Source organism: Pipistrellus kuhlii, unplaced genomic scaffold (assembly GCF_014108245.1).
Source record: "Pipistrellus kuhlii isolate mPipKuh1 unplaced genomic scaffold, mPipKuh1.p scaffold_m20_p_21, whole genome shotgun sequence".
Lineage (NCBI taxonomy): Eukaryota > Metazoa > Chordata > Mammalia > Chiroptera > Vespertilionidae > Pipistrellus > Pipistrellus kuhlii.
This window is the reverse complement of record NW_023425520.1, coordinates 12,366,738-12,381,978: the sequence shown is the minus strand read 5'-3', so window position 1 is coordinate 12,381,978 and position 15,241 is coordinate 12,366,738. Positions and strand designations below refer to the sequence as shown.

The 15,241-nt window shown below is 48.7% G+C and overlaps 1 protein-coding gene across 1 annotated transcript in view; it reads left to right on the top strand.

Moving 5' to 3' along the window:
• The window catches only part of ZGRF1 (zinc finger GRF-type containing 1), a 43,938-nt gene extending 29,609 nt beyond the window's left edge, over positions 1-14,329 (top strand). The window contains exons 11-20 of the mRNA XM_045586023.1: positions 950-1,212; positions 4,284-4,443; positions 7,089-7,166; positions 7,362-7,509; positions 8,204-8,331; positions 10,194-10,317; positions 12,019-12,195; positions 12,309-12,443; positions 13,167-13,428; positions 13,593-14,329. Of these exons, the coding sequence (XP_045441979.1) occupies positions 950-1,212; positions 4,284-4,443; positions 7,089-7,166; positions 7,362-7,509; positions 8,204-8,331; positions 10,194-10,317; positions 12,019-12,195; positions 12,309-12,443; positions 13,167-13,428; positions 13,593-13,771 (1,654 nt within the window). The 3' untranslated portion in view covers positions 13,772-14,329. The remainder of the gene's footprint in view (positions 1-949; positions 1,213-4,283; positions 4,444-7,088; positions 7,167-7,361; positions 7,510-8,203; positions 8,332-10,193; positions 10,318-12,018; positions 12,196-12,308; positions 12,444-13,166; positions 13,429-13,592) is intronic.
• Positions 14,330-15,241: the final 912 nt, after the last annotated feature.

The following is a 15,241-nucleotide window of genomic DNA, read 5'->3' as shown; positions in this document are numbered from 1 at the left end:
GTTGTGGGGCATGTGCAAGAGGCAGCTGGTCAATGTTTCTCTCTCATCGACGTTTCTAGCTCTCTATCTCTCTCCCTCCCTCTCTGTAAAAAAATCAATAAAATATATTTTTAAAAAAATCTTTTATAATATATATATATATATATTATCAGAGAGGAGATGGAGGTGGGAGAGAGAGAGAAACATCAATGATGAGAGAGAAACATAGATTGGCTGCCTTCTGCACGCCCCACACTAGGTATGAGCCCACAACCAGGGCCTGTGCCCTGACCCGGAATCGACTCAACCACTGAGCTACACCAGCTGGACTAAACTTTTAAATAATTATTTACAGTTTGAATCTAGCATGTACATTGGTACTAGTTTTGTCTTTGACATAATCTTTATCTCATTTTTAATTTCTCAAGTATCATGCCTTTAAAAAAATGGGAAGTGATATTAAATTACTTAAAGTGACAAAACTAGTTTTGAATTTGGAATGTGATCGTCTATTTGGTTTCATTCTTCTTACCACAGTGATGTCTTGGGTTTAAAAAAAATCCATGTACTTTTAATATTTTATTTTTCTGCTTTGAAATGAACTCTGTCTTTATAGTACTAAAGCCAACTAATTTCTGACAGTTTTACTTGAAGGAGAGGCTGTATGAATTTCTGAGCCAGCCTGCATAATGAAGCCTGGGCTCCATGTCAGCACACCACGTGGTAGCTGGTACTTGTGGCAAGAAACATTTACTATTTGTGTCTCTCTATTTGGGTAGATTAACTGCTTCCTAGTGTTGTGAAGATCCCATAGTGTCTGCACGTAGTAGGTATTCAATAAATGTTCGCTTTTTTCTCTTTTGTGCTCACAAAAGGACGTTCTCTGAGGTGCTGGTAAAGTGAAAGTTAAGTTATAAAGAGTGTCAAAAGCCCCTCCTTTTTCCTTGATTTTATTGCTCCTTTTTACTAGGCCTTCGTCAACCACAGTTAGCAGTAAGAGAGTGGATAAAAGAACATTTGTCCCACCAGCCTTCTCCAACACCAAGACAAACTGTGAGCTGCCCAGCCCAGGAGCAGCCCTGCAGCTAGCCAGGGAGTTCATCCAGGCACACCAGTTGAACGAGGACCAAGCTTCAGCTCTCACCCAGATAGCAGGCATGGTGGCATCGCGCGGGCCTGCCGAGGAAGGGAAGGGGCTGCCCGCCAGCACCCTGCCCATCACCATCATCCACGGTAAGGGTCAGTGGAGGGTGCCAGGCAATACCTGGCTGTGTGGAACCCCCTGCAACCAGCACTTGATCATATATAAGTCTCTGTGACTTGGTCTGCTCCTTTGCCCCTTCCTAGTCAAATGCGATCCCAAAGGTCTCTAAGAGATGTTTGGACCCACTTTAGAAGTTGCCAGAGCAGCGTGGGCATGAGTAGTGCTGCGCCCATCACTGGCGTATTCAGGTTTGACCCAGACATCGGCCTAGAGCGGTCACAGCGATGCCAGCGTGTGGCTGTCATGGGGGGCATCAGTTTTGACGAGCAAAGCCATTATGAACTCCTAGTCAGCTCACTCCCCATCCTCCCAGCAGCTGTCCCAAATCTTCCTCCGTCCTGGCCATGCTGGCCCCTGCCCCAGCCCTGAGACAGGGTGTGCAGCTCAAAGCAGACTCCTCCGCACCTACCTTTGCCCTATTCTTATCTCTGGGCTTCGTCTCCATGAGGAGTTTGACTTTTTCTGCCGCAGAGATAACACTCCAGCTGGATTCTGTCCCCCCTCAACCCTTTCCTCTCAGACCTGCACCCCAAAGTGATCCCACTCTGTCCTGTTCTGAAGGTTTGTTTCACATCACCCTGTGGACCAAGCTGGACACTAGGTTTCCATCCTCAGTGAGTCTTTCTCTCGCTGATGAAGTGACTTTCTCTCAACCCTCCTTTCCGTTCATCCCTCCCCATCAGATGAGTCACTGAGATGTGTTGTTTCTGTCTTTTATGATGATTCCCATCAGGTCACCTGCACCCCTCAATCCAAGCCTTCACCTACCTCCACATTCCTAGTGAGTGAGACTGGGCCCTGGCGCTGGAATCCTGGACTCCGTCCCAGCTCCATCACCTATTAGTGCTGCGATCTTGGGCAGGTTACTCACCTCGTAGCTTTAATTCCTACTTTATTGTGTGGCTAGTTACACAGGTTAATAAGAGCTTCTGTCTCCTCGAGTTGAGGATTGACGTATTGACTTAGGTAAAGGCTTGGGTTCGTCCTGACGTGGGAGGCACCTGGTAAAGTGGGCATGTGTTATCATCATGATCCCCTCACACTGCTCTAATTGAGCTCATGGTCACTGGTGTCAATCCAACACCAACAGGAACCCCCACTCTGGGACGCGGTGGAGGAGACTTCCTTCAGGGAAAACAGCTCCATGGTGACAGCAGGGCTGTGAGGACAGTGACTCGGGGCAGCCCTAGCCAGCCCTCTGGCTCAGCAGCTCTGCTCTGCCCCCTGAGCCGTCCTGGCTCAGCCAGGGAGCCGCTGGTCAGTGCGGCTGGAAAGGGCAAGGGCTCCCAGAGCCAGAGGGGAGTGACTTCTGTGGAAAGAACCCCCACCCCTGGCCCCCAATTGCTTTGTTCTCATGCAAATGAGGACTCCAAATCCTCAAAGTGTGATTGGTCCAAAAGGCACTGCCCTGATTGGTCAGAATAGAGCCACACTGGTTGGTCAGAGCTGCTCAGCTCTGATTGGATGGGGAGAGCCTTAGTCCTATTGGTTGAAATCGGACGCCAGGAAGTGCTTTATAAGGGCTTGCTCCCTGAAGGGCAGTGCTTAGGAAAGCCCCTGTAGAAATGGCTGCAAAGCTTTTTTTTTCCCTTCCTTTTCTTTTATTGAACCAGTTAGCCGCCAGGAGCACTTCTTAGTAGCTGTTTTCTTTCTCAGGATTCACACTTCATATCTCCACTCAACTAGTTTTACCTAAACACTAAGTAAGTCAGTTTCCTGCTTAAGATGCTTCAGGGACTCCCCAGTCTTCAGTACAAAATTTATTTTTACCCACAGCAAGCAGAGCTCTGGGACTTGCCCCTCACCTCCCTCTCAGCCTCGCCTCTGGCCTGTGAGCTTCTCCAGCCTCTGCTGGAAGGACCTTGGCTTCCGGGGTTTGTGTGTCCTACTCCGGGCGACTCAGTTCTGCATGTTTGTGGGAAGCGTTCCCATCTCCGCCAGATTAGAAAGGTGTTCCTGCTCTGATGCAGTCACGGTGTTACCTCCCAGGTTACTACTTTTTATTAAACACATGGGACAACACTCAGAGCATGACATAAGGTTCAGGTGTACAGGTTGTCACTTGACATCTGTGTGCCGAGTCCAGTTTCCTCCCATCACACTCATCTGACCCCTCTGGCCACTTCTTCCCCCACATGTCATGTCATTACTGTTCCTTCCCTGGCTGTCTTCCTAAGTACACTGTGGTCTCACTAAGAGGCCTTTGGATTACTCATCTGTTTATCCTGGTGCTGAGCACTAATCTACAATATATCCATATATGATTTAAATATTATAATCCCTTTTATTATTATCTTAAAATATCAATTAGATTTAGACTAGTTTTTGCATAGAAAATTTTTGGTTGAGATCACAGAATTAATCCTCTTTTTTAATTTGACCAATAATAAGCAACTTATTTTGAATTCTTAATTATTGGAGAAAATACATTTTAACTATATAATTTTCTCCCCATTTAATTTGCACTTTGAACTTTTAAAGCTCGCAAGTCAAATATATTTTGCATTTCCTAGATTAATAACACTTTATATTTCTAAGAAAAATACAAGACATAATCAATTTAGAGTTTCAATTCTGTCCTCTAGATTTTTTCTGAGGCAAATTTAAACTCTACTTTTTTATTTATATTATTAAGTTTATGGTTTTTAAAAATATATATTTTATTGATTTTTTTTTTACAGAGAGGAAGAGAGAGTGATAGAGAGTTAGAAACATTGATAAGAGAGAAGCATCGATCAGTTGCCTCTTGCACACCCCCTACTGGCTCTGATTGGATAGGGAGAGCCTCAATCCTATTGGTTGAAATGGGACTGAGGGTGTGCCTGCAACCAAGGTACATGCCCTTGACCAGAGTTGAACCTGGGACTTTTCAATCCCAAGGCCGATGCTCTATCCATTGAGCCAAACTGGTTTCAGCTGTTCATGTTTTTCTTAATGAATTAGTTAAATGAAGGAGAGGGAGATGGGGACATTATTTCTTGTGCTTTCAAAAATTACTTATGATTCTGCCTTTATTTTCCTCTTCCTTCCAAACAAGTAGGAGTTTTTGGAGCAGGAAAGAGCTACTTGCTGGCAGTGGTGATTCTGTTTTTGGTGCAGCTGTTTGAAAAGAGTGACGCTCCCACCGTGGGAAGTGCACAGCCGTGGAAAGTGCTGATTTCTTCTTCCACTAACGTAGCTGTGGACAGAGTGCTCCTCGGGTGGGTATGTCAAGTGAGCGTGAGGAGCTGGTGGTGGAGGTCTGTTGTTGAGAGGGGCCATCTACCTTGGGCCCAGATGTGATACCTCTGTCTCTGACTTGAGCCATATCCATGAGATAGTAACAGGCTACTTGCTCGTTTGTAAGTCGTAGGAAATCAGATTTAAGACCTGACAGCCGTGGCACAAGGATAGGCTGTCCGCCCGTGACAAAAGTTGAATATAGCAGGAAGCACATGGGCTGAGAGATGGACTCGGGGCCCTGATCTCCTAACCCCAGATAGGCCTCTGCTCAGGGTCGTGGCAGCCGCCCACAGAGGAGCTGGAGCCTTCCTCCAGGACAGAGAGTCTGCCCACTGCTTGTCACATCTAAACTCCTGGGTCCCCACGCTCCTGTTCCTCTGGCCGCCCAGGCTGTTGCATGTGCGGGCTCCCTTTGGACGACTCGGAGGCCGTGCCTGTGCCGTGGGGTCTATGCCCGGAAGGAGCTGAAGTGCAGGTGCAGGAACTGCACAGTGCAGAGGTGAACAGCTTGAGTTGCGCCTCTGACTCAGTGAGAGGCTCTGAGGAAGCAATAGCACGGCCTGTTATGCAAAGTGCTTGTGGTTGTTTAAGATTCTATTGCAAACCCAAACAAAGATTACATACGCATTCACCCATGTTTAATGATCTGAATTTCAACATAAATGAAAAATTTGATTAGGAGAAATCTTTATGTATAAACTAGAGGCCCGGTGCATGAAATTTGTGCATGGGGTGGGGGTGGGGGTGTCCCGCAGCCCAGCCTGCACCCTCTCCAATCTGGGACCCCTTGAGGGATGTTAAAATGGGCAGTCGGACATCTCTCTCACAATTCATGATTGCTGGCTCCCAAACTGCTCACCTGCCTGCCTTCCTGATTGCCTCTAACCGCTTCTGCCTGCCAGCCTGATAACCCCCTAATCACTCCCATGCCAGCCTGATCGACACCTAACTGCTCCCCTGCCAGCCTGTTTGCCCCCAACTTCCTTCCTCTGCCAGCCTGGCCACCTCTAACTGCCCTCCCCTATAGGGTTGATTGCCTCCAACTGCCTTCCCTTGTAGACCTGGTCCCTCTCAACTGCCCTCCCTTGCAGGCTAGGTGCCTCCCAACTGCCCTCCTCTGCTGGCCACCTTGTGTCCACATGGGGGCAGCCATATTGTATGTTACTCTTGTTGAACAGGATAGAGGCCTGGTACGTGGATGGAGGTCAGTTGGTTTGCCCTGAAGGGTGTCCCAGATCAGGGTGGGGGTTCCCTCGGGGCATGGGATTGCCTGGGCGAGGGGCCTGTGGTGGTTTGCAGGCCAGCCACGCCCCCTGGCGACCCAAGCCGAGGCCCTGATATCTGGAATTTATTTACCTTCTACAATTGAAACTGTAGCCTGGAGCGGAGCCAAACCTGCTCGCTCCAGCTGCTGCCATTTTGTTTGGTTTTATGTATCTTTTATAATTAAAACTTTGTATCCTTGAGTCGAGGCCTAGGCTGGCCAGGGTGTGTGGAAAGCTTGGCTTCTGTTACCAGGGAAACCCAAGCCTCTCAACTGCTCTCTGTGGCTGTAGCCATATTGGTTGGGGTTAATTTGCATACTCACTCTGATTGGCTGGTGGGTGTGGCTTGAGCAGAGTGGTGGTTAATTTGCATATCATTCTTTTATTAGGTAGGATGTAGACTTAAAAAAACTCAACTTTATGGTGAAAATATACCATCTGTACAGATATTATATTTCTTCACAAATGTTTTATACATATACTTTGTTTTCCAACTTGGTATGATCAGTATATGTTTGTGTCTTGCTTTTAATTCTTAGAAAACATACTTTTGATAGCTCTAGTATATGCAGTGATTTGCTTATATCACACTTTAAGTCAGCCCTTCTTTCCAAGTGTTCCCCATCCTCCTATATAATAAAGAGGTAATGTGCAAATTGACTGTCACAAGATGGCCAGCATGGAAGGGCAGTTGTAGGCAACCAGGCTGGCAGAGGAGGGCAGTTAGGGGCAATTGGGCTGGCAGGGGAGCAGTTAGGTGTCGATCAGGCTGGCAGGGGAGTGGTTAGTAGGTGATCAGGCTGGCAGGCAAAAGTGGTTAGGGAAGTCAGGCAGGCAGGTAAGTGGTTGAGAGATAGCAGTCCTGGATTGTGAGAGGGATATCTGACTTCCCGTTTAGGCTCTGGCAGTCAGACATCCCTCAAGGGGTCCCAGATTGGAGAGGGTGTAGGCTGGGCTGAGGGATACACACCATGCACGAATTTTGTGCACTGGGCCTCTAGTTATACATATCATGGTGACAAAGATCCTCAAACATAAGTTTTTTTCTCCTATTCTGATTTTCTCTTTGGAAAAAGTCCTCAGCCTAGAATAAAAGATAGGAATATACTGTGTAAGCTTACACTTTATCCAGACTTTCTGAGTAAAGGTAAGAGTACATGTTTTAAGTCCTCTGTAGAATGTGTTATATTAAAACTTGTTCAGCCATATTGCATTCACATTGAGCTTAAGCATTTCACATTGACTACAAAACTAAAAGATGCTGTTACACCAACTAATTTTAATAAATATTACATGGAACTTTGTTTTGTACTCTGCTTTTTAAATAACCAGATTCTCTTTTACTGTTTTGTTTAAAGGCTTCTCAGTCTCGGATTTGAAAAGTTTGTCAGAGTGGGGTGTGTTAGGAAGATAGCCAAGCCGGTCCTACCTTACAGGTAAGAAATCATAATTCCAAAGTCACAGCGTGCTCACAGAAACACAGTCATTTTATATAACTCTTACCTTAAATGTCTTTTGAGGAAGAAGAGAGAGAGCTTTATCTTTTTCTTGGTTAACTTAGGAAATCTGTTTTTCACTTTTTTGTAATGTTTTGGAAATGGAATGAAGAAGGGTATTTTATTCTTTCTTAGCTTGCATGCTGGCTCAGAAAATGCCAGTGAGCAATTGAAGGAACTTCACGCACTGATGAAAGAAGACCTGACCCCCATGGAAAGAGTCTATGTGAGAAGAAGCATCGAGCAGCATAAACTGGGGACCAACAGGACCCTCTTGGGGCAGGTTAGGGAACTGCTGGGGGAGGAGGGGGTGGACATGACTACTGGGCGGAGGGGAGGGAACTGCTGCCTCACTTTGGTCTTGAGTTTACAGAAATCTCAGGTTCCTCGTATTCCTGCTGATGAAGGCCAGTGACCACATCCAATTAGAAAATTCATTGATTTTCCTCTTTTTTATATTTAAATCCAGAGATTAAGTATCAGCTTTTACTGGGCATTTTGCCTTGGGAATAATGGTATTCTGTGTAATGTCTAAGTCTGTGAGATGCAAATATACTTAGAACTTCCAGTGCGTGGAATGTTTTGTTGGAATTCCTTCTTAGCGAGTCAGGTTAGGGGTGTGCTTGACTGTGAGCAGGCCCGTCCGCCTGCGTGTCCAGTGCGTCCGCGGAGAACGCGGCTGTGCTGAGTGTTCAGCCTCAGCTGGAGGATGAAGTGTGTGTGGACCCTGACATGTAACACCCTGGATTGTAACAGATTCCCTGAGTGTCTGAGTGCCTGTGTCCTGCCAGTAGGCGGTGCTTTGGGAGCTGTGCCTGTTCCCATTTCTCAGGTGGCACAGAGGGCAGTGGACAGAGAGGCTGTGTCCCTGAGTGCAGGGATTCCCACCTGCAGTTCTGATCCCACCTGCAGGCTCTTTGGTAGATATGCCCTCTTGTTTTCTAAGTAGCTGCTGACGCTCACATCCCTGTGCCCAGGTCCGCGTGGTGGGCGCCACCTGCGCAGCCTGCCTGTTCCCCTGCATGGCCGGCCTGCGGTTCCCCGTGGTGGTGCTGGATGAGAGCAGCCAGATGACAGAGCCTGCCTCCCTCCTCCCCATCGCCAGGTAACCGCAGGCACGCTCAGCTCTGGTGGAAATCCTTGGCAATTCAAGTGCTACACTGATGTCTTAAAGAACCCCAGGGCGGGGGGGAGGGATTTGGAGGGCTAATGTACCAGTGTTTTGTTAGGGGCCATGTAGGCCCCCGGAGGATGGCCCTCGAGCAGGTGGCCCTGCACTTCCGGGCTGCTCACTGTGGAAGGTGCCTCTAGCCGCCATCTGAGGACCCAGCTCTAGGCTCTGCTTCAGTTACCTCCCTGCATCTCATTCCCCTGCTCAACTTCTAAAAATAGCTTTTAGATTATGAAAGGATATCAAGGAGATAAAAATAAATAAAAATGACAATTTGTCGTAAAATGTAGAAGACTGACATTTTCTAAGCTATCTCCGCCACTGAAACATGGTGCTTTTAAAGCACCTCTCACTCATGAATCCCGAGGTGGCGGGAGGAGGCCTGTCCCCAGGTGAAGGGGCGTTGGTCCCAGTTGTCGCACTTGGTCAGGATGGCAGGTTCCTATCCTGGACGGAGGAGGAGGAGGATTAGTCTCCCCGCCCAGGAGCCAGGGACAGAGGAGTCACTCTCTGGAGCACCCATTGCATACTGACACATTGTCCGTGTGCTTTATTACGTCCTCACCACGGCCATACAGGCATGGTCACATCCAGGTCACTGCTGAGTGCTCATGCTCACATAGATAACCTACGTGTTCATAGAGGGTCATAGAGCTGGGATGTGAACGTAGGTGTTTGAAATGGGGGTTCTCAGACCCAGTTCCTGGTGTGGGACGGGGGAGGGTTCCCCACCCCTCCAACAAGCAGCCCTCCGACATCAGCAGGGACCAAAACCTGCCCTCAGCTCTGACATGGTCACCCGCAGAGCCGCATGGTGAGGGCTGTCCTCCAGACCCACTTCCGACGCCAGGGCGAGGCCTAGGCTGCTGACCTACTGGGTGCAGACGGAGGTTCCAACTCAGTGCCGGTGCCAGGTCTAGGCTGGTACCTGGACTTCTGACAGACTGGCCATAAACCAGAGGTTCCCTTGATTTTCTTGGGTTCCATTAATTTGCCAGAGCATTTGCAGAACTTGGAGAAACATGTTATCTCCTGATCCCCAGTTCACCCTCTTTTGCCTCCCCACTCCTCACCCTCACCCCCAGCTCCAAACCCTCCTGTTCCCATGGAGGCTCATACCTGCATGTGATGGATTAGCTCGCTGACCACTGTTGAGCCAAGTCAGCTTTCTGGAGGTCGGGGGTTGGGGCTGGGACTGGAAGCCCCATCCCTCAATCCCAGAGTCCCTTGGCAACCAGCTCGCCTTGGGTGCTGTGCTGAGGTCGCCTTCTCCACAGAACAAAGGACCTGATCCCTTTCACCTCTTGGGAAACTCCAGGGTTTCCAGGGTGCGAGCAGGAATTGTGGGCGAGACCAAGTACGTACGGCAGACTGGTCATCTGAGTGACCACATACAGTTCTGGTGCTCACAAATCCTCAGGTTTTCCACCAAACACAGGCATCCCCCCTCCCTCGTCTCCCCACTTTGCTCCTATTTGGAAGGACATTAAGCCTGAGTGCCTAACATCTCCTTGCAGTAGTTTAAACTAGATTTTTCCCAGGACAAGCTCCTAAGTCTACAGTTATAAATTCTGAAGTCACTGTTTCTCAGAGTGCGTTCTGGGAAAGGCTGCTTCTGTGCAGAGGAGTGGACACTACGTAGGGCTTATGTGGGTTTCTTCACTCATCGCCTCGGGCCCTTGGAATACACTTCACACCACGAACAGAACAGTCCTCAGATTCTTTGAAATGCATTTTAGAAAACAGTATATGTCATGCTTTCTGTCGCTCCATTTAACTTTTGGATCTGTGTTTAGGTTTGAGTGTGAAAAGCTGGTTCTCGTTGGGGATCCCAAGCAGCTTCCCCCCACTATCCAGGGATCGGACGCGGCTCATGAAAACGGGTTGGAGCAAACTCTGTTTGATCGACTCTGCTTAATGGTAGGCACTGCCGCCAGTCTCACAGCATGATCACGTCCTGGTCTAACTGTGTAGGCTGGTAGGAAAGAAGACCGAGTCCTGTCCTAAAACAGTTGTGATTGGAGTCGTTTAGAAAGTGCTCATCTCGCCCAGCTGGCATAGCTCAGTGGTTGAGCGTCGACCTATGAACCAGGAGGTCAGGGTTCGATTCCTCGTCAGGACACAGGCCCGGGTTTCAGGCTTGATCCCCAGTGTGGGGCGTGCAGGAGGCAGCCGATCCATGATTCTCTCTCATCATTGATGCTTCTATCTCTCTCTTCCTCTCCCTTCCTCTCTGAAATCAATAAAAAGTTTTTAGAAATAAAAATAAAGCACTCATTCTAAAGAAAAGCAGAACCCCATAATTTAAGTGTTCCTTTATAAAATGAACCGTTTTTATGTATATTTTAGTAGTTGCAAGAAAGCATATTGCTTTTGCTCTAAAATAAAAATAAACACCTATGTTCTATTACCCATGCTCTGTTTTAGAGCTCTACTTCACATTAAAAATTTAACAAATGAATCATTTATCTATTTGTAACTGAGGTGACGTTCACATAACATAGAATTAGCCACGTTAACTTAGGTGGCATTCACTACATTCCCAGTCCTCTGTCTGATCCCAAACACATTCCCTCCCTCCTGCCCAGCCCCTTCAGTCTGCTCTGTCTGTGGGCTTGTCCACTCTGGGTGCTTCATGTTTCACGCTCACCACGCTCACACCAGGCAGCTTGAACCATGCACCTGTGACTTCCTGTGCCTGGCTTCCACTCAGCACGTCCTTGAGGCCCCTCCACATTGTAGCACACGTCGTACTGTTACATTATGGTCTCCTTATCCGAGGGGGTACCCCCCAAGTCCCCAGGGATGCCTGCCACTGCGATCCGAGCCCTACACACTCCGTGTTTTTTCCTGCACACATGCACCTTATGGCTCCGTGGCATATGCAGATTGCCAGCATGATCAATTGGTTGCTTCAAAAGTGCTTTGGGGCCATTATTAGGAAGTCGGGGTGACGTGAGCACAAGCCCCATGCACTGTGGCAGCCCATTGGGTAACAGGCTGAGTGACTCGTGGGCGGGTGGTGTCCGCAGGGGGACGCGCTGAGCGAAGGGCTGGTTCGTGGCGGGCGGGGCAGATCGGAGGTGAAGATTTCCTCACGCTGCTTGTTAGATCATGAGTCTCAGGTTTGACGTGTTTTATATTTTATGATTTTGTGGTATGGTAATCATTTACCACGAGAATACTTTTAGTAATTAAAAATTTTATTTACTGTCTACTCCAGTGGTCGGCAAACTCATTAGTCAACAGAGCCAAATATCAACAGTACAACGATTGAAATTTCTTTTGAGAGCAAAATTTTTTAAACTTATAATTCTTTTAATGCCACTTCTTCAAAATAGACTCACCCAGGCCGAAAACCAACTTCTGCGCATGGGCCACGAAGTTTCAATCGCGTGCCTATACGTGGTGTTTGTGGAAGAGCCACACTCAAGGGGCCAAAGAGCTGCATGTGGATTACGAGCCGCAGTTTGCCGACCAGTGGTCTACTCTATTATGGTTCTAATTCATTTAGTCAGAGCACAATAGGGCAATACTTTTAACTTTGAAAATATTATATTTTTTCCCTTAAGAAAAAGGTGCTGTTTTAAGTTTTTACTTTTCTTCATTTAAACTTCTTAGGGCCACAAGCCGGTCCTGCTGAGAACCCAGTACCGCTGCCACCCGGCCATCGCTGCTGTGGCTAACGACCTGTTCTACGGCGGTGGCCTCAGGAACGGCGTCTCGCCGGCCGAGAGGGGCCCGCTGCTCGCCTGGCTGCCCACGCTGTGCTTCTACAACGTCCCGGGGCAGGAGCAGGCGCGTGTGTCCGCGGGCCCGCAGCCCGCCCGTTGTCTGTGGTTGTGGTGTGACTGTCTCAGCCTTGCTTGCCTTTCTGGGAAATGTAATTTTGGGTCTGTTTTTCATTCCAGATGGAAGGAGGTAACAGCTTTCACAATGAGGCGGAAGCCGCTTTCACCCTGATGCTGATTCGCGCTCTGGTTGCAGGCGGAGTCCCAGGCACCATGATCGGGGTGATAACGCTGTACAAGTCCCAGCTGGGCAAGGTTTGCGTCCCATCCTGTACCAAACGTTCTCGTTTTCTATCGCAGTGTTTGACATTATATTTGTAAGAGTTTGACTTGGTGCTTGAAAATCTTTTGGGACCATAATGAATGCATTCAGAAAAAAGCATTCTGAGTTTTGGCTGTCTGGCTTTTTTCTGTATAATTAAATGTAAACCTAACAAGGTTTAATGAAATTCCATTTACAGCTGTTGGGGCAAAAATGCAAATAAACAAATTAGAGGGAAGGAAATGTGGTGTGTGCTTTGTGTTTTGAGAAGATGGGATTGGATCTGTTTCCCAAACTATCCCTCATTATTGGAAGGAAATGTGGCGTGTGCTTTGTGTTTTGAGAAGATGGGATTGGATCTCTGTTTCCCAAACTATCCCTACCTTTTACCAGTAAACAAAAGATAGATACCCGATATTCATGTATATATGAGTCCATTATTATAACATTTTTGTTAATTTTTAATTTTTTAGTACTTTCCATGTTTCATTATTTTATCAACCCAAAATTAGCATATATAAATGAGCTCCCTGCAACAGATAAATCATTATTCATTGTTTGATTTATGTTGTCATCTAGTTACGTACTTACTTTAGAACCAGGCAGATCCGTGGCGCCCCAGAAGACAGTGAACTTTCCACTCGGATTAAAACGTGCTGTGAGGGCTCGGCCGCTTCCCCACGGCTCCTACATGCGAGACCCGTCTCTCCCCACAGCTGTGCCAGCTGCTCGGGGCCGTGGACCTGGACCGCCCACACCTCGCGACCGTGCAGGTGTCCACCGTGGACGCCTTCCAGGGGGCCGAGAAGGAGGTGGTCGTGCTGTCCTGCGTGCGCACCAGGCAGGTGGGCTTCATCGACTCAGAGCAGCGCGTGAACGTGGCCCTGACCCGAGGGAGGCGGCACCTGCTGATCGTGGGACACCTGGCCTGCCTGCGGAGGAACCGGCTGTGGGGCCGCGCGATCCAGCACTGCCAAGGTAGGTGCTGCGCCTCCAGGGTGCTGGGACGGGTCACCTGAGCCCTTGGAGTGAAATCTGGCCTCGGGGTTGGAGCTTGACGGGTTTGGGGAGAGCAGCTCGCCTGCCTCGTGGGAGTGGCTGAGGCCGGGGCGGCTGTAACCTGCCTCACGCGTGCCTTGTAGGGAGAGAGGACGGACTGCAGCAGGCCAGCCAGTGTGAGCCGCAGCTGATGCGGCTCCTGGAGGAGCACGCCGCCGAGAAGCTCGCCGAAGAAAAGCAGAGGAAAGCCAGTGGGAGAGACAGACATCAAGATGCGTCTCGTTCGCAAACGAATGGGCCTGGAATAGGGCCTCTGTGTTAGGGGCACAGGCACCCTCACACTCACTGTTTCTATTACCCCAGACCCATTCTCAAAAAAGACTCGTGCTGTGTCAGTCACACCAGATAAATGCACATAAACTCTCTGCAAGAGTCCACATTACTTACACTGAGATAAGCTGTTGATGGTGACATAAAAGCTTATAATAAATATTTTTTTCTAAAAATTAAGAATTTGCTTAAAAAGTAGGTTTTACACTAGGGGCAGGGTCAGCCTTTATGGCTTTTCACTTGCTTCAAAAGTGAGCCAGTCTCTCAGCTCACCTGTGAGCGGGGCCCGGCTCTGCCGGCGCCTCCCGAGCCGTGGCTCCATCAGCTTGGGCCCGTCGCCTGCCACAGTAGCAAGCAGGGCTCTCGCTGAGGCCCACCTGCCCCGAGGAGAAGCATGGAGCTCACTGGTGGAGAGGCAGCGCCCAGGCCGGGCCGGGCGGCCCCTGGTGGACAGTGATGGAAGAACTGCCTGCCTTGGGCCTTTTCCTATGCGTTTATTTGCCCAATGCAATAGTTATTGGTGTATATATTAATAGTATATAATCGATTTTTTTTTAATATTATAAAAATTTAGAATTCACCTGCTTACAGAAAACCATTGCTAACTTAATGTCTCCATCCTTTTTCTATGCTATGTTCTATGTTTGTGTGTGTGAGAGTAAATTAAACAATTTGTCGTGATTTATTGTTTATGTTAATCCTCACCAGAGTATTAATTTCTCCATTGATTTTTAGAGAAAGGGGAAGGGAGACGGAGTGAGAGAAACAATGCAAGAGAGACCACGTTGGTTGGTTGCCTCCTGCATGCACCCTGACCAGGGCCAGGCATAGAGCCCAACTGAGATACGTGCCATTGACTGGAATCGAACCCAGTCCCGGAGCCAAACTGGCTAGAGCTATTATTTATTTATTTTCTGTTAATCTTCACCTAAGAATATGTTTTCCATTGGTTTTTAGGGAGAGTGGAAGGGAGGGGGAGAGACGAAAGAAACATGGATGTGAGAGAGACAGATCAATTGGTTGCTGCATGTACCCGACCAGGGCCGGGGACACAGCCTGTGACCCTTCAGTCTGCACGCCATCACAGGAAGCAGCCTGAGGGCCCCCTGGGAGTCCCTGGCCACACCTGACATCTCATGACACTCGAGCCCCTTCTCAGGTGCAGCTGGATGACAGAGTCCAGTCTGGTGACACCGGTGTGCTGGCATCAGTTCACCCACGGGCCTCCTTGCCCCAGTTTCCAAGAAGAGTGCTCTCTGCCGCGAGGGGAGGTGCTATGTCCTGTCCGACACCGGGCGGGAGAGCTCTGGGCAGCTGCCCTGGGCCTCCGCACCTCTGCCTCTGCCCACTAGATGCCATCGTACTTGCCCACGTTGTGATACCTAGAAATGTCCCAGACGTTGCCGAGTGTCCTGAGTAGCCGGGCCCAGCCTCCCACCTGTTTCCAGAGAGGCAGCTGCAC